At 35.8% G+C, this 23,951-nt stretch overlaps 1 protein-coding gene across 2 annotated transcripts in view; it reads right to left on the reverse strand.

Annotated features, from left to right (window-relative positions):
- LOC149772536 (uncharacterized) overlaps positions 1–23,951 on the reverse strand; it is a 68,471-nt gene that overhangs the window by 40,296 nt on the left and 4,224 nt on the right. Inside the window, exons 1-4 of one of the 2 annotated variants that reach the window (XM_089947637.1) lie at positions 22,490–22,614; positions 16,982–17,070; positions 10,148–10,229; positions 5,078–5,344 (exon numbers count right to left, since the gene is read on the reverse strand). In XM_089947637.1, the coding sequence (XP_089803763.1) occupies positions 5,078–5,315 (238 nt within the window). In that variant the 5' untranslated portion in view covers positions 5,316–5,344; positions 10,148–10,229; positions 16,982–17,070; positions 22,490–22,614. Of the gene's footprint in view, positions 1–5,077; positions 5,345–10,147; positions 10,230–16,981; positions 17,071–22,489; positions 22,615–23,951 lie in introns of those variants that run through there. The other variant, XM_089947636.1, reaches the window with a different exon arrangement.

Consider the following 23,951-nt stretch of genomic DNA (forward strand, 5'->3'; position numbering starts at 1 on the left):
TTACCAATTGATAACTTGCAGAGGAAAGGGTTAATTGTCAATCAGCTATAAAAGAGTTTCCACAAAGGTCCCAGATATAGGGTATGACATAAGTTTACTGGACTTGTGTTGCACAGCATATACCAGATACCAGGTATGCCATAAGTTTACTGGAATTGTGTTGCATAGCATATACCAGATACAGCGTATGCCATAAGTTTACTGGACTTGTGTTGCACAGCATATACCAGGTATGCCAAAAGTTTATTGGGCTTGTGTTGCACAGCATATACCAGATACCAGGTATGCCGTAAGTTTACTGGAATTGTGTTGCATAGCATATTGCCAGATACAGCGTATGCCATAAGTTTACTGGACTTGTGTTGCACAGCATATACCAGATACAGGGTATGCTATATGTTTACTGGACTTGTGTTGCGCAGCATATACCAGATACCAGGTATGACATTAGCTTTCTGGACTTGTTTTGCACAGCATATTGCCAAATACAGGGTATGCCATAAGTTTACTGGACTTGTGTTGCACAGCATATTGCCAGATACAGGGTATGCCATAAGTTTACTGAACTTGTGTTGTACAGCATATACCAGATACAGGGTATGCCATATATTTACTGGACTTGTGTTGCACAGCATATTGCCAGATACAGGGTATGACAAAATTTACTGGACTTGTGTTGCACAGCATATTGCCAGATACAGGGTATGACATAAGCTTTCTGGACTTGTGACTTGTGTTGCACAGCATATACCAGATACAGGGTATGACATAAGCTTTCTGGACTTGTGTTGCACAGCATATACCAGATACCAGGTATGACATAAGTTTACTGGATTTGTGTTAAACAGCATATACCAGATACAGGGTATACCATACGTTTACTGGACTTGTGTTGCACAGCATATACCAGATATGCCATACGTTTATTGTGATTGTGTTGCACAGCATATAACAGATACAGGTATGCCATAAGTTTATTGGGCTTATCCAGGTTACCTAGAATACATAATATACAGACCTGTCAATCCTATGAAAACCTTCTCAGCAAGGCATTATTTGTTTTCTCCAAATGTTTAATCTTAAATTCCTCCAATAGAGTTTCAAATACGGCAGTTCCAAACCCAACAGGGTCAAATGGATTCGTGAGATCTCTCAACTTGACACAATCCTTAAAACAAGATTGTGTCAATGGTAATCATCATCCCCACTTTATGGAGTACTCAAATCAATACATGATGTACACTAAATGTTACTGTTGTCCTTCCCACCATGTGACATGATGTCCACTAAATGTAACTGTTGTTCTTCCCACCATGTGACATACTCAAATCAACACATGATGTCCACTAAATGTAACTGTTGTCCTTCCCACCATGTGGCATACTCAAATCAACACATGATGTCCACTAAATGTAACTGTTGTCCTTTCCACCATGTGGCATACTCAAATCAACACATGATGTCCACTAAATGTAACTGTTGTTCTTCCCACCATGTGGCATACTCAAATCAACACATGATGTCCACTAAATGTTACTGTTGTCCTTCCCACCATGTGGCATACTCAAATCAACACATGATGTCCACTAAATGTAACTTTTGCCCTTCCCACCATGTGGCATACTAAAAGCAACACACATTGTCCACTGAATGTAATTGTTGTCGTTCCCACCCTGTGGCATACTCAAATAAATACATGATGTCCACTAAATGTAACTTTTGCCCTTCCCACCCTGTGACATACTCAAATAAATACATGATGTCCACTAAATGTAACTGTTGTTCTTCCCACCATGTGGCATAGTCAAATCAACACATGATGTCCACTAAATGTAACTGTTGTTCTTCCCACCATGTGACATACTCAAATCAACACATGATGTCCACTAAATGTAACTTTTGCCCTTCCCACCATGTGGCATACTCAAATCAACACATGATGTCCACTAAATGTAACTTTTGCCCTTCCCACCATGTGGCATACTCATATCAACATATGATGTCCACTAAATGTAACTGTTGTCCTTCCCACCATGTGGCATACTCAAATCCACACATGATGTCCACTAAATGTAACTGTTGTCCTTCCCACCATGTGGAATACTCAAATCAACATATGATGTCCACTAAATGTAACTGTTGTCCTTCCCACCATGTGGCATACTCAAATCAACACATGATGTCCACTAAATGTAACTTTTGTCCTTCCCACCATGTGACATACTCAAATCAACACATGATGTCCACTAAATGTAACTTTTGCCCTTCCCACCATGTGGCATACTCATATCAACATATGATGTCCACTAAATGTAACTTTTGTCCTTCCCACCATGTGGAATACTCAAATCAACACATGATGTCCACTGAATGTAACTTTTGTCCTTCCCACCCTGTGGCATACTAAAAGCAACACACATTGTCCACTGAATGTAATTGTTGTCGTTCCCACCCTGTGGCATACACATATCAACACATAATGTCCACTAAATGTAAAATGGTCCTTCCCACCAAGTGGCAAATACCAAATCAACACATAATGTCCACTAAATGTAACTTTTGTCCTCCCTACTATTTCCCCCATGAATCTGAATATCATCTTGCTTTGTTCTGTATTACTAAACCGTTTGAGATATTTATTGTCTCTTTTGATCCTGACTGCTCTTTTCATGGACGCCGTTTAAAACAGACAAGCGCTTCATCATGCAGCTGTTCTGCATCACAACATATGTGCAGTTTAAGGCATCTGAGGTACTATGGTACAGTTAGTCTGGTTTGCTGACCAATTTCACTGATCTAATACAAAACCAAGATCCAACTAAACATGACCATCACTTTTGCTTTTATTCCACAAGTTTTCTTCCATAAGACTTCAGGTCAAATCTTAAGCATTACCAGGTAAGAGTCTTCTGTTGAGAACCCAATGTTGACATAACTTTCAATTAAGTTAGAATAGCATAATGATTTTATAAATGCCTGACACAATGGCCATATTGACACGGCTTGACACGGTGGCCATACTGACATGGTAGCCATATTGACACTGCCTGACCCGGTGGCCATATTGACACGGCCTGACCCAGTGGCCATACTGACACAATAGCCATATTGATACAGCCTGACCAGGTGGCCATACTGACATGGTAGCCATATTAATACAGCCTGACCTGGTGGCCATATTGACACGGCCTGACCCGGTGGCTACACTGACATGGTAGCCATATTGAATATCAGAGCAGCACAGTTTTTACTGAAGTATAACATAGACACCATAGTACATCTTTAGACAAAAGCCCCATGCTGATATGACTTTCGCTCAGCAATAGAAGCAATAATGAAATTTTATTTATTAAATATGGCTGCAGTGGTGTCCACATTGAATATCAGATAGCATCAGGAGAACACTTGTTTTCTGTTGAAATATTACACAATTTATAACCCTCTTCATCATCCCGATGTAGCTACATTATCTAGATTACAAGTTATACCCCTGTTTATCATCCCAATGTAACTACAGTATATAGATTACAGGTTATACCGCTATTTATCATCCCAATGTAGCTACAGTATCTAGATTATAGGTTATACCGCTATTTATCATCCCAATGTAGCTACAGTATCTAGATTACAGGTTATGCTGCTATTTATCATCCCAATGTAGCTACAGTATCTGGATTACAGGTTATGCTGCTATTTATCATCCCAATGTAGCTACAGTATCTAGATTACAATTTTTATCCCTGTTTATCATCCCAATGTAGTATCTAGATTACAATTTATACTCCTGTTTATCATCCCAATATAGTTACAGTGTCTATATTACAATTTTTATCCCTGTTTATCATCCCAATATAGTTACAGTGTCTATATTACAATTTTTATTCCTGTTTATCATCCCAATGTAGTATCTAGATTACAATTTATACCCCTGTTAACATACACACAGCAAATTAATTTGCTATTAGAAATTTTTTGTCGTGGTAGTGGACACTATGTTTTTTTTTTACAATGGAAATTTTATTTTCTTATATCTCAAGATTATTTTTCTCAACATAATTGGTAAATAATGCCTCTACTTTGCTATAAATCAGCGCAAAATATTATTCTAGCTATTGATAGAAATAAATGTTTTATTAAATAGGTGTCAGGCCCCGCTCTGAGAACAATAAATTGTTGGTCAATAATATAATTGCAAAATAAGGTTGTAAGTATTGATGTATATACAGACATACCAACATAGAAAATTGTTGTGGTACCCCACACTATACATTAACTGCAACATTGGGGATGAATCAAAGTTCAAAGCTAACACAGGACAAGAAATGACCTCAGTCAAAACCCAAGGTTTATTTGCAAATTATAAGAGATTTGTGTAGCATTTCTCATGTCCTTTTGGACAGGTAGATTAACACATATCCAGTCTTTTTTGTAAACATTGATATTGGTACATTAGGAAGAATTATGCATTAGTACTCATATACCTCTGGACAGACAGAATCATAAAACACATCTTTTTTTTCTTTATAAAGATTTGGAATTTGTACACTACAGGAAGATTTAAGCATAAAAACCATGCACCTTCTAATGCAAGATTCATACAACTCCTGTCTTTTTAGAACTTGGCGATTTCTACATCACAGGAGGAATTATGCATCAGTACACTTTGGACAGAATAAACATACAACTCCTGTAATTTCTTTGTCAAACATGGCAATTTTTACACTATACAAATTATTTATCATCATTAATCGTGCACTTCTGAATAGGCAGTATCAGAAAACTCATGTCTTATCTTGTAAAACAAGGCGATTTGTAAAAGGGGATTTATGAATCACTACACATGGGCCTTGACAAGTAGAATTATAAAATTCCCATAGGTTCTTTATAAAATTCATGAATTTGAACAATATATGAGGAATTGTGTATCATTAGACATGCACTTTGGACATGCATAATTATAAAACTCCAGTCTTTCTGTGCAAAGCTAATGTTTTGTACACTGGGGCATTATTACTGATACACTTATGCACAGGCTGAATCATTAAACTCCGGTATTTTGTTTATAATGATGGCCTACCTTCATGCTGTGCTATCCATTCCCCAGTGTCCAGAGCGATTTTGCAACAGTGTTTATATACATCGATTCCCTCTGTACTTGTTCTTTTGGATAAATCAACCTGCTGTCCAAGGAGGCGCTTTGTTAGTGTTGTTTTTCCGACCCCATACTGACCAACCACCATCACTCGGATGTTATAAACCTTCTCCTTTCCATCTTGCAGAGCTTCTTTGTATAGCTGACGAGATTTATCATCCATGCGAAGGATCTCCACAGGAATGAGAGAGCCTGAAATCAAATAATTTCAAAAACTTATGTAAGACAAGTTTTACAAAAAATATTTAACCAAGATACAATGATATGTTTAAAAGAAAAGTATCACATGTGTGCCGATTTATATTTTGCCAAACTTTTAAAAATTAAAACACCTGAAAACGAAAGGTTCAAATTCATTAAATAATTCTTTTTATAATCTTGTAATGATGTTATGTATATTTAATTTGTGTTGTGTGTTGACTTTTCTCCTTGATTATATGTTATGTATATCTCTATTGTGTGAGTGATCTTGGTCAGTAATTGAGTTCATAGCCTTCCTGACTAATTGTATGTCATTTTGTAAACAACAGTTACATAGTTAATACATCTCTATGGTCTTAAATTATATATTAAGATCATTAATACTAGAGGTAAACATGTTTACATGCATCGGTGTTCTGGACATTAGTTTTTCACTTGAGTTTGTTGTCAACTTTGAGAATGTTCTAGAAATGAACTGTTGACCCTCATCCTTGTCCTAGTATTGTTATAGGTTTTTATATAAGATTATTATAGAAGCAAAGATAAGTAATCATTCCTATTTTAAGATCAATATTAAGAGGATGAGTAAGTTTTAGTTAATATTTGAGAAAAGTTATTTTATTAAATTATTCACTAGAATTACAAAAGTGCTCAATAGTTTTGGAGTAAATCACTATTTTTGGGAAAACTGAATTGTTATAATGACATTTAGGACAGTATTAGTGTGACACATCAAAATTGTCGGTACATTAGCACATTCATGGTTATTGACACATAAACGCATTTAGAACTGGAGTTCATTTGGAATGCAACTGGAGTCAATTCTAAACTCAATGCATTTGAATCTGGGAAAAAACTTTTAGGACTTCTTGGGATTTAACTTACATTACTGCAAGTTCTTTTGAAATGTTCTTTTTGTGTTCTAGGAATAAGTAATTACAAAAATCTAAGAATTTCTTAAAATGGGGAGCTATAACCAAATGCGCATACTCCAAATTTATTAGAGTATATACTGTCACTTTGCAACAAATTTTGCTTTTTTCATTGGTAGTTCATCTAACCTGGCATTAGACATCACTTATGAATTTTTGCCTGCAGATGGTGATAAACTAAAAATTCTACACTCTTTTCCTTCTGCTGTTTAATTGTAATATGCACACCAACACTGATTATACATAGGTCAGCCTGTTGTTGTAGGGTTTAACACCATTTTTCAGAACAGGATAGGCTACACATGGTGGCCAGTATTAACTGTGGAGGAAGAACCTGGTAAAATCCCAGAAAGAACCACCAACCCACATGAAGCTACTAGCTCTCTCACTGGCCAAATTGGAGATTCAAGCCCACATAGACAGAGGTGAGATGACAGTGATCCGTAATGGTGAGTGCTTTAGACCGCTCGGGGCCCCTGGTTTTCCTGCTATAAATAATTATCACAATTTCAAGCATTATTTTATATTAAACTACATCTACATAATTTATAATTATGCATGTATCTAATGTGTGTGGTATTCAAGCAACATAGGATATTATTCTGTATGTGTGTTGTGAGGCAGGAGTGAGATGGATGTGATGAAGGAATTAGACTGTTGTGACGAAGGAGTTAGACTGTTGTGATGCAGGAGTTAGACTGTTGTGATGAAGGAGTTAGACTGTTGTGATGCAGGAGTAAGACTGTTGTGATGAAGGAGTTAGACTGTTGTGATGCAGGAGTCAGACTGCTGTGATGAAGGAGTTAGACTGTTGTGATGCAGGAGTAAGACTGTTGTGATGAAGGAGTTAGACTGTTGTAATGGAGGAGTCAGACTGCTGTGATGAAGGAGTTAGACAATTATAAGGCAATAGTCAGACAAGACTGTTGTGATGCGGGAGCCAAACTTGTGATGCAAGAATCAGACTGTTGTAATGATTCAGCCTGTGCTGTAATGAGTCAGATTTGTGATGAAGGAGTCAGGTTGTTGTGATTGAATGAGATTGCTGTGAAATGAGAGTAAAGCTGCTGTTATGCAGGAGTCAGACTTATGTGATGAAGGAATCAGGCTGTTTTGATCCAGAAGTCAGACTGGTGTGATGCAAGGGTCAGACTGATGTGATGAAGGAATCAAACTCTTGTGATAAAGGAATCAGACCAGTGTGATCCAGAAGTCAGACTGTTGTTATGCTGGGGTCAGACTGCAAATGGTTGTGATGCAGGGTTCAGACTGCTGCATTGAGGAATCATACTCCTGTGATGCTGGAGTCAGATTATTATGATAAAAGAATCAGACTGCACACTGCTCTGATGCAGATATCATACTTATGCAGCAATGAGATTGGTGTGATGAAGGAGTCACATTGCTGTGATAAATAGAGTCAGATGGCAGATTGCCATGATACAGGAGTCAGACTGAGGTGATGTAGACTGCTGTAATGAGTGACTATGCTGTATTGATTCAGACTGTTGTGATGCATGAGTCAGGTTGTTGTGATGGAGTGAGATTGCTGTGAGGTGAGAGTCAAGCTGATGTTATGCAGGAGTCAGAATTATGTGATGAAGGAATCAGACTTATGTGATGCAGGAGACAGACTGTTGTAATGATTGAATTAGACTGACATGATGCAGTAGTCAGACTGTTGTAATGATTGAATTAGACTGCTGTGATGCAGGAGTCAGACTGTTGTAATGACTGAATTAGACGGCTGTGATGCAGGAGTCAGACTGTTGTAATGATTGAATCAGACTGTTGTGATGCAGGAGTCAGACTGTTGTAATGATTGAATTAGACCACTGTGATGCAGGAGTCAGACTGTTGTAATGATTGAATTAGACTGATGTGATGCAGGAGTCAGACTGTTGTAATGACTGAGACTGCTGTGATGCAGGAGTCAGACTGTTGTAATGATTGAATTAGACTGATGTGATGCAGGAGTCAGACTGTTGTAATGATTGAATTAGACTAATGTGATGCAGGAATCAGACTGTTGTAATGATTAAATTAGACTGCTGTGATGCAGGAGTCAGACTGTTGTAATAATTGAATTAGACTGCTGTGATGTAGGAGTGAGACTACTGTGATGCAGGAGTTAGACTGTTGTAATGATTGAATTAGACTGCTGTGATGCAGGAGTGAGGCTGTTGTAATGATTGAATTAGACTGCTGTGTTGCAGGAGTGAGACTGTTGTAATGACTGAGACTGCTGTGATGCAGGAGTCAGACTGTTGTAATGACTGAGACTGCTGTGATGCAGGAGTCAGACTGTTGTAATGATTGAATTAGACTGCTGTGATGCAGGAGTCAGACTGTTGTAATAATTGAATTAGACTGATGTAATGCAGGAATCAGACTCTTGTAATGATTTAATTAGACTGCTGTGATGCAGGAGTCAGACTGTTGTAATGATTGAATTAGACTGCTGTGATGCAGGAGTCAGACTGTTGTAATGATTGAATTAGACTGCTATGATGCAGGAATCCGATGCTGTGATGCAAAATGTTATCCTTGACTAGATGGTTTCCCTCACAAATCTAAACATGACCACATAATTGTCCTTCAAACTCCATATCCCTATAATTATACTATCTATATGCAATACATTTATGTCATACTGGAACAGGGTGCCTCATCTAAAAAAAAGAATTGAAATAATTTTTTTAAAATAAAAAACAAGGAAAAGTATAACTATTCAGATCCAAGCTACAGATCCAATACGGGAAAAAATGGAACACTTGGTAGATATGCCCAACACATGGCCATACATTTTTTCCAGTGATCCTGTCAGACCTGCTTTTCTGATGACCTCTATTGCAACACATCTTGAGGCAGACAAATTCTCTGTGGTTGATTCTTGCCTTGTGCCAGTAAATACATACTTGAATAAGCTCTTAGCATCTAGAACATATAGTAATCCGATAATACTGATGCAAAGATTTAACTATGTAGAACAAATTGTTGATCCACAAGGATCAGGCCTAAGCCTAGCAGTCAGCATATTGCCAACTAAATTTGCAGATTTCCAGAGATATTTTACAACACTAGCCACTCACTATGGCTCAACTTCCTCTTGTATTGGTGCTATTTCTTAAAAATCATTTCAGATGTTTTAAGGATTAAAAAGCACATTATCTTCAATTACAGGAACAAATAAGAAATTCAAAGGTCCAGTGGACTGTTGTTGCTTACATATTACCAGTCTGCAGCTAAACAGAATCAGTCCAGGACCTCAGACCAGCGTAAGGTTCAGGTCCTGTGGGAGATGAAATCCTCCTGCCCAGACATAGATTCCCTTTAAGATTTTGGACATTTAAGTCAACAATTTACCTCTACTTTAGGGAATAACTACAGATGATTTTCTGAAGATTTAATATTTTCTTCCTTACATTTTCTATCAATAATCATCAACCCTATGCTCTTCACTGGTGCACACTCCAATCAAAATCAAATTTCCTTCATCCATTCAAATCTTAAAACAACCACATAACTTTGAAATATGAACAACCCAAATGTGTAAATTCCTAAATGATTGATGCTTAAGTAATTTATGAATGGTTACATTGCCACTTTAATTTTTTCTACTGTTCTATAAGGCAGCCACAGCTGTGGGGTAGTTAATATGTCATACACACAACCAACGAATGTAGTAGCTGTGCCGTAAAGCACCAGATAAAATGAAATATAATAGTCTATATCTACTGGTCTTATGTAAGAAACAGAATTCTATACATCAGTATATATTGCCTAATGTACCTACTATAGGAATACCTCACAATACTCAATTTATTACTACACTTGTTACAATGCATGCAGTTACCGTTACCTTGGTTGTCAACAACAGAATCCACTGGGACCTGTACAACTGGAGGCACCTCTCTCTCTACGCTTGACTGCCACTGATCTACCTAGATAACAAAAGAGAGATCAATTAGCTGACACGCACTTACAAAGAACCATAAATAACATTGCTACATTATGGTGTATAGTCATGCCTTGGCCAATTTCTCCATTTGCACTATGCCCTAATCCAATGGGCAGTAACATTGGCCAAGCTGGTAGATGACACTTTAGCTTGAGACAGAAACCAGGAGCCAAGGCATACAATAGGAGATAGCAGGCCAACCCTACTGCTGCCTGCTGAACTCTTGTCTTGTATTGTCTCTAAGGAAACTATGCAAGTTCCCATCGTATCGCTGAGTGCAGATGGAACAGAAAATCTAGACAAGATTATGCCCAGAGAAACTCCTCAGCCTATAGCAAACTGTCTCATCTGCACTGTCAAAAAGGCTTGAGACAGCTCTGGGTGAAAACAGCTGTCAACTTTGACCTAGCCTCCTCTTAAATCACCTAACCTGACTGGTGGAAAGGAGTCAGAAACCCTAATGGAACGGACCACTGCCACTGGTTCCTCTGAGAACTCAACTGAGTCCACTATGATGGTGTTGAAATCATTATCCTTTATCCTCACTAAAGGCAAGAGGGGTTCCATTGTCCCTGTCTAAATGGGGTTGTTCTCAACTTGAAGATGCTCGTTGGGGTCATGGGACTAACCTAATGAGTGAGCCTCCTAGGCTAGTAGTATAACTGATCCCTTAATTGATCATCTATGCAGCAAGTTGTTCCACCTTCCTTCTTTCTGACTCCAGCCAGAGCTGACAGAGCAGGTATGTAGCATAGTGCCACATCTACTTAACCTTTAAACTAAGTGTTACCTCTAGGGGCTTAAAAATTGTGTAAAACAGAAGAAAAAAACAAGCATTCAAGTTTTCCAAATGTAAAAATTTCAATAAAACACAAAATCAAATAAAGGCCAAGAATAAAAATAATGTACAGCATATGAATCCTTGGATTGTAATTCTAATTCTACTTGAATTATCAATTTCTCACTAATCTGAAATCTGTTCCAAGGTATTCCAATACTAGAATGCTTATGTGTTGTCATGACAGCACAACAAAATTTAACACAATTATTGTTTTTCCTTCAATGAAATCTTGTAATAAAGAATATTACTTAATACTGGACAGTTTCACTTAAGTCAAATGTAATTCACTAAATATTCAACTCCTTCAATATAATCACATAATCCCACAGTACTGATTGTTTAAACAATGGCTGGGATTGATCACAATTAGCAGTTTAGAAAAGTCTTTGTTGTGACCAGTGTCCTCTCATCCATGAAAGATGAAGGTTTTAGAAATCAAAGATAGATATCCTCTGATCAAAGAGAAAGAAGCTGGCCAGTTGTGGAATGTGAGCCGATAGGGTTGCGACATTTCAGTGACACCTGGTCGTAAAACCTCATCACTTTTCCTTAAATGCATTTTGAGTGTATGGTCGTCTATATTACAAGATCATCTCCATAACTGCATTGTCAACTTCTTTCTATTCACTGCATGCAGGAAAATAGCCATTCATGAAAGCATTCTTGTTATGGATATGGATGGGAGATCAGTGAATTCATCTGTTTGGGCAACATTAAGATCACTAAGACTTGTTTGTGTATATCTATCACCAGTTATCCATGATTTGTCACCTAAAGTAACTCTCAGTTGAGTGCTAGAGTTGATGGCCCATGCAATCAGGTCTGGGAACAGCTAGAGCATTGATGGCCCATGCAGTCAGGTCTGGAAACAGCTAGAGCATTGATGGCCCATGCAATCAGGTCTGGTAACAGCAAGAAACAGGTGGGCAGTTTAGTTTTCCACCTTGTTGCAAATAAATCCACCATCAGTCATCCTAGACCACACTGTGTGAAGCAGTTGGCCTCATTTAAATACATCTGCCTTCCACAGACTGTATAATTAGTTTTAAATCTTAAAGGTTAACTATCTGATCATTAAAGTCTGTAAGAAGCTGATTTATTTTGTCATACAGTTATAGTCCCTTATCCCTACCAACTCTGAACATTAATCCAAGCAGTCACATTCTGTTTCATAGCCATTACTCCAAGCAGTCACATTCTGTTCCATAGCCATTGATCCAAGCAATCATATTCTGTTCAATAGCCATTAATCCAAGCAGTCACATTCTGTTCCATAGCCATTAATCCAAGCAGTCACATTCTGTTTCATAGCCATTGATCCAAGCAGTCGCATTCTGTTTCATAGTCATTAATACAAGCAGTCACATTCTGTTCCATAGCCATTAATCCAAGCAGTCACATTCTGTTCCATAGCCATTAATCCAAGCAGTCACATTCTGTTTCATAGAAACTGATCCAAGCAGTCACTTTCTCTTCCATAGCCATTAATCCAAGCAGTCACATTATGTTTCATAGCCATTAATCCAAGCAGTCACATTCTGTTTCATAGAAATTGATCCAAGCAGTCACTTTCTGTTTCATAGCCATTAGTACAAGCAGTCACATTCTGTTTCATAGCCATTAGTACAAGCAGTCACATTCTGTTTCATAGCCATTAATCCAAGCAGTCATGTTGTTTCATAGCCATTAATCCAAGCATTAACTTTCTGTTTCATAGCCATTAATCCAAGCAGTCACATTCTGTTTCATAGCCATTAATACAAGCAGTCACATTCTGTTCCATAGCCATTAATACAAGCAGTCACATTCTGTTCCATAGCCATTAATCCAAGCAGTCAAATGCTGTTCCATATCCATTAATCCAAGCAGTCACATTATGTTTCATAACCATTAATCCAAGCAGTCACTTTCTGTTTCATAGCCATTAATCCAGGCAGTCACTTTCTGTTTCATAGCCATTAATACAAGCAGTGATACACATTTTGTTTTATAGCCATTAATACCATGTTGTCACATTCTGTTTCTTAGCCATTAATACAAGCAGTCACATTCTGTTTCATAGCCATTAATACAAGCAGTCACATTCTGTTTCATAGAAATTGATCCAAGCAGTCACTTTCTGTTTCATAGCCATTAATCCAAGCAGTCAAATTCTCTTCCATATCCATTAAGCCAAGCAGTCACATTCTGTTTCATAGCCATTAATACAAGCAGTCACTTTATGTTTCATCCAAGCAGTCGCATTCTGTTCCATAGCCATTAATCCAAGCAGTCACTTTCTGTTTTATAGCCATTAATACAAGCAGTCACATTCTGTTTTATAGCCATTAATACCATGTTGTCACATTCTGTTTCATAGCCATTAATCCAAGCAGTCACATTATGTTCCATAGCCATTGATCCAAGCAGTCACATTCTGTTTCATGGCCATTAAGACCATGTTGTTATATGTTTTAGGAATTGAAGCATTACAAAGAGCAATACAACAACATGACCAAATAAAAGGAATTAAGATACCTAACATGAATACAGAATGTAAAACTTTTCAACACGCGGATGATTGCTCTAATATTATAACTACCAAATCATCATTGTTTCATCATATCAACCAATATACTAATTTTAGAAAAGCCTCTGGCTCACAAATTAATGCAAATAAAACAGAAATCCTACTAATTGACAATTGGAAAAATAATTCATATGGATTACCCAATGAGCAAGGACTATATATTTACTGGTTTAGAAAATCACTTACTAATAAAATTGATATCCAAAAAAAATAAAACTCTAAAAATATCAGTTACCCCCCCACACACACACAAATGTACATGCAAAATAACCTTGACAATTAAAAAATTTCGATCAAAAAAAGATTTATGGCAAACTGCTGATAAAAAGATGATAGAAAAACAAATAATAGACACAACTAAATACAAACCCATCCATGCTGAAACCAAAGTAACAAATGTAGATTGGCCAAGTATATGGAAACATTGCAAGGGGATTAATGAGACCAACAAACAAGCAAGCATGTATCTTTATTTACACAATGTGTGGTGGACAGATGAAGAAGCCTACAATAGAAACACGATACCCCACTTATCTAAATGCTTTCTTTGCAAAACTGCAATTGACAGTAAAAGGCACATAATACTAGACTGTATTACCTCACCAACCAAAGACAAAAATTAATAAATAAAATTATTAGAAAACAAGGTAATTTCAATCCACTTAAGCTACCCTACACCAACCAAATTAATGACAAACAATTATACATCAAAACAATAAACTTTATATTTATGGCAATAAATGAGAGAAGGAATAAAAAAGGTTACTAAAACCCTATTAAAAAACACATCAAAACAGTCTGGATAGCCTAAAGGCTAGTTCAAAAACACCAGACTTACACCATACACTAGGAAATTTAATTACAGAAAAACACATTAGAACAGTCTGGATAGCCTAAAGGCTACTTTAAAAACACAAGACCTGCAATCCCTTTCTAGCTGCAAGCTAGAATAAAGTTGTAGAACTAGGTGGCAATCATTAGATGACATCACTTGTAACACATACTTCTTTCTTCAAGAAAAAGAGGATAAATACACCTGCAGATTTTTGGAATCCGCTGCTGTAGCCTCTCTTTAATATATGAATTACACATGTATTACAGAAATTTAAATCAACAACCTTAAAAGAAAAAATCTGACAATTCTTTATAAAAAAAAAAAAAATTAAAACGGGGTGTGGTTATAGGAATGTCAAAAGTGACACCTTAACAGGACCCACACTGACCTCTCCATTAATAACCAAAAAGAAAACAACAAATACGGCTGAACTTTAGAATTTATTTCAAAATTTTTAGCTGTAAAATATGAAGTCTTGCATACTTCAAATGACTTAAATTTTATAATTCATATGAAAAAAGAAAAATCACGACAGGCCCGCACTGGAGATGTCAACCGTGACACCTAAACAGGACTCTAGCTGCGGGCACCCCATGATTTATGATTTAATCCTAGATACACAGACATCAGTAACTCATTATAAACCAAATTGTACAAAATTAGAATATAGTGGCAGAGTAAAATAGTAGGGATGTCATAACCTGACACCTTAAAAGGACCCACATTGACACCTCCACTAACAACTCAAAAGAATAGCAAACACGACCTGATTATATAAATCATGTAATATTTTAACCTTACACTTTAAAGAAAAAAATATGTTTGGCTATTAAGAATACAAAACAAAAACTGTTAATGTTGAGAAAATATGATGGAGATTTCAAGCAGAGAGTTTCAAATAAAGATTCTGTTCTTGGACTTTCTACCATAATATAAAAATTCAAAATTTCAACTCAAAATATTAAAGTCACTGAATATGTCTTTGAATTGAAGACAATAGTCTGTTGTAAAACCACCTGCACCCCTGTGCATTCAGATGCACACCATCTAGGCTCATGTAAACACCATGGAATCCATCCGTCCTACAGAATAATGGGTCATCCCTCATGGATGGAACCAAGGCAATAATGCTCCAAATAAAACAAACTGGACACGACGATCCAGAAACTGTCTACTCAATTGCAATAACTGATTACCACTATGTTGGGCTCAAGGGCCCCTAAGTCATTTTCACCAGTTTGATAAAAACATTATCTGGCAATGGATCCAAAGCTGTTGGCCATGAAATAAAGTTCACCACTCTTGCCCCCTGGCGTCCATCCATGGTAACCCCCTTTTCTAGGCTAAGGCATAATTTATTATATAAACGCACAACTTACACTCACCAAACAGAAAAACTGCTTTTAGACATTTATTCTTCTTGGGAAGTTTTAGATAGGATGTAAACAACTCTTAGATTTGACCTAGCTATGCTGTCCAAAAAATAATGCATGCATACATTACACAAACAAAAGAAAGAAAAACACATGCTCGGACAAAATGACTCTAGAAAAGTCACTTTTAAATTATTATAGGGAGAGGGAAGGAAACTATTCCAGGACCGTAATTAGCCTTTGGAGTAGTACAACCCTAAATCCAAAGCAACAATGGTAGAAATCTGGCCCACTGTCAGCACGGACAAAGGGAAGAAAGTGTTTGCTTCTTCTTGGGATAAATAAAAAACTCTAAGAATCTGATGGATAAGAAAGAAATCAACCCTGCACAATTTTATATCACATTACTTTTTTAAACAATAACACCTACAGACCTCTAAGGGAGATGGGAAACCCACTCCAAAACACACTTTTAGAGATTAACAGGGTGTCACTTCAAAGTTCTAACCAGTATCGGTATGCTCGGATGGAGCTTAGAAGTGTCAACAGAGCAAGGATAAAACTCAATCCAAATGTTGTCACATGAAATAAAAAGAGGGCTTTGCCTTTACAAGTCAAAGGATTAAAGTCAAACATTCTCAGGAAGCTGTGGAACTCTATTTGGCACTAATCAAGTTCATGTTTTGAATTTGTGACTCAATCAAAAGTGAACTTGAAAATAGAGTTCTGCCTTTACAAACCATTAGCTTATCAAGCCAGGTGCTCTGGCAGAAAACTTGGGAAATATCACTTGGCAATTCAATCTAACATATGGAAAACGAAAAATACAAAACTTGTATCAAACAGTGTTCATAAAGCAAATCACAAATATTCAGATGAATACAGCTTGCTAGCATCTGAATGAAAATAGAAGCAATATTTGGTTTATGATTTTTGTTCAGGAAAAACGATAACCCAACATAAATGTTTCATTTTCTTCCATCATGAGAATATGCATTGCTATGATATATCCAGGAATCCTGTTTGATATCTTAATGCTTAAAATTGTTACTATGACAACATTACAAATATTGAGTGGGTGGAAATCTGTACATGGTCCATGATAAGGAGTACTTACAGCTCCCTGTTCTTTGACAGCTGACGTCTTCTCAGTAACAGGCTGTTTTCTTTCATCACTCACCAGAACTTCGGGAACTCTGTGCTTTCCTACACAAAAACAGAACAAACTGTCAGCTTCATTGATAGGGACAATTTAAATGAAGATATTAAAATATGAATAAACAAGTCTGCAGTCAAATTAATTTGTGAAAGCCTGAGAATAAGAAATTTCTTGTTACAGACATCCTTTAACTGGATATGCACATATGAATATTTCAATTATGTTCTGAACAGAATATCAAATCAAAATTTCCTCATACACATAATAATTGTGAAGTACCACAGGGCTCTATCCTTGGACCTTTGTTATTCATTATATTTATCAATGATTTACCTCTTAAGATTGGAATTTCAATTTCTTCCACTGACCTCTATGCAAATGATACTACACTGTCTGGGATGGGTAAAACCAAATGATACTTCAAAATAACTAACAAAATGCTCTCAACAGACTTCAAGTATGGTGCAAGGAAAACAGTATGATAATAAATACAGAAAAAAAACGAAAGCTTTACTAGTTACAACACAACAAAAATGAGCAAGGCTAGAGAGGGACAAACTCCAGGTTCTATTTGACAATGTGAGCCTTAATATGACCTCTCAAGATAGAATTCTTGGTGTATTCATAGATAATAATCTTACTTGGTCTATTCACATGTTTCAAAAAAGGTTAATTCTTATATTTGGCTACTGTGGAAAATAAAAAAAAAAAAACATAACATTCCTCTTCAGTATAAGGCCATCTTTTATGAAAGTTATATTCAGCCATATCTGGACTACTGTAATGTAATTTGCGGTAATACCTCTAATTCAAACATAACAACACTCTTATGACTCCAAAAGAGGGCTTGCCATTTAATTCTAGATCAACGTAAAGACAATTTTCAGGATGCAGTGAATAATATAAAGGTAACTTTAACAATACATTAAAAAATATTTCTTGGAAAGGCCAAATTGATGTATAAAGTATCTAGAAAAGCAATTCCTGTCTATCTAAGCAATATCTTTCATGAAAGTGATGCTGGTGGTAATCCAAATTTAAGGTCCGTAAAAAGTGAAAATTACATTATACCATACCCAAAGAAGGAATTGTTTAAAAAAATTTTCAATATACTGGTCCACTGGTATGGAACAACATTTCCAGTGACATAAGGTAGGCTCCTATCATTTCTTCTTTTCCTAATCAACATCTTAAATGGATGAAATCTTTAGAAAATTGAACAATTCTGGTACAAAAAATACTGCCTGCTTTTCTGTAATTTTACATCATTTTCATAGTTGAATTTTTCAATGCAGGATAGTATTATGTTTACACAGATCTCTGTGCATGTGTTCCAAGCCAGATAATTTGAATTTTAAAATTGATTAATTATTTAGTGTCAAGCCAGATTCTTCACATCATGTATATGCTGTGTATACTGTACATAATTATTACTGTGTTTGTCTGGGAAAATATAAATTTGTTTTGTCAGATGGATATAATGCACTTCCAAGGTCATGCAATATTTACATCTGAAAACCTTGTTCATATTTTCCCATAAAAATGCAGTAACCTATAAATATTGTATAGAATTTCCAGAATAATTTTGTTAATTGCAAAGTCAGTCATGTGATTGGAGCATTCTAATAATTATGTCCATCTGTACATCAACAAATTGCTTTATATGGCTTAATCAATTTTGGGAGGTTCTTTAAAACAAATTCTACATTTCTTTTATATCAATCAAAACTTCAAAGTGATTTTCAGTTTTCTCTATCATGTGTATGTTTATTTTGACTAAGTCTGAAACTGGGCAACATGCAGGTATAGAATTATCCCCTCCATACCAAGGACACTAAGATCAGGAACATGTATATATACCAGTGTATATATATATATATATATATATATATATATATATATATATATATATATATATATATATATATATAATAATGAGGACTTTGTATAGTGCCTAATCTTTAGAAGCTCTAAGCACTTTATAACTTTAGACAACACCTATAAGATAAGAAACATAATAATATTATTACAAAAACAAACAACATGAAATTAGAAAAACATTAAAAAAATAAAAAACATGCTGAGAATATTTCAGGTAGGAAACATTATTAGGTCTTTAAGTTTGCTCTTGCTATTGAAATAAGTGAGTTTTGAGAGCTCTCTTGAATGTGATCACTGTGTCTTTGTGTCTAAGTTCAGTGGGCAATTCATTCCACATTGCTGGGCCCTGGTATGCATAAGAACGCTGTCCATATGACTTTGTTTTCATGCTTGGAATAATGAGTATATGATTGTCAGAAGAGGAGCGTAAATATCTTGCTGGTGTGTACACATGAGTGACGTCAGATAGGTATGTTGGCTAAAGTCCAACAATGAAATGTAGCACAGAGAACAAATTTTGCATTATATATATATATATATATATATATATATATATATATATGCACATGACACTAGAATCAAGCGATATGCTATGCATATGAATACCTCTTCAATGCACATGATATTAGGATTGGGCAACTGGGTAGGCACATAAACACCCCACTCTCTACATCTACCATGATGATTGGACAACACAATATAAATATGCTCTGCCAGCACAGGACACTAGGACTGGGCAACAGGTAGGCATATAAACACTCCCTCACCTACATGCATGACACTAGGATTATATATATATATATATATATATATATATATATATATATATATATATATATATCCTCTGTCTGCACATGACACAAACACTGAGCAACAGGTTAGGCATATAAACACCCCTTCTCCTATAAGTTAATCTGACTGGGCATGATGCTGGACATGAAAGCTATACACATGCTACTGATGGACGTCACAATAATGCTGATATTCAATTACAGATCCAAATACAGTATAATTGAAATTAATTACTTAATTATACCAATTACATTGTATTTGAACCCAAGTGTGCTACATGTATGTCACTTGCATGTGTACCTGGAGCAAAAGTGCAACATAGAGTCTGGGCTAATGGATATTTATTGGATATCAGTGTATGTGCATTTTACTGTGTGGGAACATGTTAAACATGATGAACATAAGATGCAGTGACTGACAATAAAAAAAGATAACTGTAATTTTTATATTCTCAATTTCATTCGCTGTATATCTATGTAATCTGTTCCACATTTACCCCACTCCTGGAACCACACTGGTGGCCGAGTGGTCTAATGCTCTCACCTTTATAGATGACTCTCACATGTGCATGAATTGGTCTCAGCTCGGCCAATTTAGGTGTGTGAAAAAGCTTGTTGGCAACATACCAGGTTATTCCTCCACCAAATATACTGGCCAGCAAGTATATGTTATCATTACTGAAAAATAGTGTTAAAACCCACAAGCCAAACTAATCATGTCTTCCTCTAACCCGAACCCCCAGGTCCTGTACTAGGTTTCCTGGCTAATGGCTTATATGGAACAGATACCACTCACCATGCAGTTATGTTACAAAGCAGGTTGGCATGAGACAGAGGGTGATTAAAAGCCAAAGGGTGCATAAGAAAGCAAAAAGCAAGCATGTTGTAAATTGCATATACATGTAATCAGCATGGTGTTTATTTTTGATGCAGAAGTGGTTAAAAAAATGAATCTGATGCAAACAAAACCCAATTTATAGTATACATTGTGAGATCTGCTAACTACATGTACAAACAATGATATATTTAACATAAAACACATGCTTATCTTTTAATAAAGCAAAATGAATACATGTTTTAAATATCAACAAGTGTATCATATTGGCAGACAAAAATCAAGTCACACTCTTTAGGAAAGTATATACAGAAAGATTGTGCAGCATTTCTTTCCAAAAAGTTTGTCCCAACCATGCACTGTAAAATAATTTCCAATGGTTGAGTGATAGATAACATATAATTCTCTGCAAAAATTAAATTGTGGAGTTTACTACAAGAGCAAATGTGTTTCAGTTGCTTAAGCCAGTCTAGATTTGTATCAACAAAATAACTTGCTAAAATGTCAGGTTAGCCAAACCAAAATGGCAAGCTTATTTTTAAGATAGCGGCAAGCATGCAATACAACTTTACTGCAAACTCAGACTTGAAACTGCAGCAAGCTTGCAGAGCTTAATTTGTTCATTTTAAGCTTGCATAATCTTACTAATTACAAGCTTGCACAATCTTACTAATTACAAGCTTGCATAATCTTACTAATTACAACCTTATGCAAGCTTGCAAACAAAGCTGGCCTATCTAGATGCATCAGAAGAACTGATACGACATCAATTGAATTATTCTATACATGGTCACTTACATCCATTTTCTAACTCTTGATGTCCGAAAAGTATCAGTAATATCCCATATTAAAATGAAAATGTTAATATATGGTGTACATTAATTGGCACTAGATCTTTCTGTCACAATGAAAGAAAGAATAAAGTCACCAAATCATTTAATAATATTTAATCAGAGAAAAATAACGTGAATTGGATGTGTGGTGAAACTCTCTACATTTTTGTTCTGTATGGCTTGTTATATGTCTTTACTAATTCACTTCCATATAGAAGTCCATCTGGGGGGAAGGATAGTGTCAAACGGTTATGTTCTCTCTCTCTCTCATCTGTCAAAATCATCTCTCTCTCATCTGTCAAAATCATCTCTCTTGCTCTCATCTGTCAAAATCATACACTATTAGCTGAAGAACAACAATGTTAGCCATTTGAATTACACTGAATCACCTCTTCTAAACAAAATCCTCTCAGTATAAAATTATGCATCCTCCTCTACTTCTGGTATGATTCAGGTATCATCCATTGAAAATGATTACAGCCACATTGTACTATGTAACCAGGAAAAATATTGACTATTTACCTCCTTGGCAAAAGATATTTCGTTTTTAGTTCAACATTCAAAAATCACTTAACATGTCTAAGAAACATCTGTGTTATTCAAGATCATCATTTAAGGAGATCATACGTTTTGGCTTTGCCATCTATTTTGAAATGGTTAAGACAAATGTCAAATTAATGTCTGGTACTTTCGAGGTTTAAACACACAAAATGCATTGAAACTTGATACTGTAAGGCATTTTGAAATATAATAACTGCCATCTTCTTTGGGAATGAAAGAAGTTAGATGTACAATGGTTCAATCTGATATGTGAGAGGAATAAAATGATCACAAGAATAATGTAAATATGATTAACAAGCATGTGTAATTTTATAATCTCGTAACCCTATTGTCGATAAGTGACAGCACTGCACTGATTACGGTACTGCAGTTTGGCAACCACATCAGTAAATGATAATGATCTTTATAGTTGTCATCTCAAGGATTGTTAAAGATACATTATAAAGTCATTATTGGACGCATTTAAATTGTAAACGTGAAACTGCACTTTCGCCCCACCGTCACGTAGCTCAATTAGCACGAGATCGTAAATGCAAAATACAACACACTCTTTAAGTTTACTCACCAACATGATAACTCCATGATTTCAAATTATTTTTGGTCCTAGAATAGGTTCCTGCATATATATTGGTTCTGCTTACAATGAAATTTCCCAAATTAATGAGCTACATTTAAGACGGTTCAATCTTGAAAATTCTACCTAATTTTAACACAAGGCTACCATGGTCATTTTGTATTTCCTGTGCCTAAAATATTTTGTGTACATATCTGCAAATTCGTAAACCAGTCTCCTGACTAAAAAAGGGAAATAACTGCCATTAGGCCTCAATACTGAATCAAGTCTCTGTCACGGAAAATCGCATTAAATCTTGCATGCCTTTTATTACCTGAATTCTTTCTACAAAAAATATCAAAATTCACAAAGATCAATTCTTTATTGAATGCTGGCAGAATGGGATGATCTATACACAACTGTACGTATTTTAATTTTTATGTAGTATCTAAATAACTGACAAAATTATTTGTTTTCTTCTGGCAGCAGACTGTCATTGAAACAGATATAGATCCATTCTTTCAAAAACTTAAGTAATCATTACAAAACTACAGAAAAACTAGTTGATGGTGCATACATTGTCGGTATAAGGCATTTACAAGCACATGAAAATTTTGTACGGGATGAGCTATTCACAAATTCCATATGGATTATTCACAAATTCCATATGGAATTTTAATTTTATTCCTTATGGACAACCTATATATCTTGTGAACTAATTTGCATATTCCATGAGATTTTCCATATGGAGTACGGAAGGAATCCATAACATTTCCATATGGATACACTGAAATCCATAAGAGTGCTTCAGCAACAGAATAAAAATGTCCAAATGGGTATTTCTGCAAAAGTACGTGTGGATTCCATATCCAATCCATGTGGAAAATTTCATATGGGTTCCCACATCCGTTGCACTTCTGTGGTGGATACAGCCTTTGTACCATTATTTTGTTAAAAATCGATACAAAAAGATGGCTGCCTTTATTTTCTGTAGCTCTGTCTTCTCAGTCTCCAGTATTCTTATCCCATTTAGAACTGGGCCTAATGGGTGGGTGCCCATTCTGGCTTTGGTCACCTTTATGTAAAATTTTCTATCAAATCTCTCCACTATTGTTTGCAGAGGTATTTCTAGAGGTTTATCTGATAAATGTAGCTCGTTGGTCTGTTTTTTTTTTTTATTTTTCTTAATGCTGGTGACAGTTTCTTGATGTTTACTGTCTCTCTTCCAATGATTAATTTTCTGAATGGCTGGTTCCCTTTAGGTCGTAGTATCTAGCCTTGAAAGCACTTCCTCTTGAGGGATTGAGTTAGGCTTACAAAATCTTTATTCATTATTTGTAGTGATGTCATCACTGAGGCCATTCCCAGTCTTCTTTCCATTTCTTGTGTATCTTCCTTGTAGGCACATTCAAGAAAGGATCCTTCCTCTGTCTCTATTTTCCTTGTCTTGAAATATTTTTCTAACTCTGATTTT

This window comes from Sinohyriopsis cumingii, unplaced genomic scaffold (genome assembly GCF_028554795.1).
Source record: "Sinohyriopsis cumingii isolate HCF-2022 unplaced genomic scaffold, ASM2855479v2 utg001397l, whole genome shotgun sequence".
Taxonomy (NCBI): Eukaryota; Metazoa; Mollusca; class Bivalvia; order Unionida; family Unionidae; genus Sinohyriopsis; species Sinohyriopsis cumingii.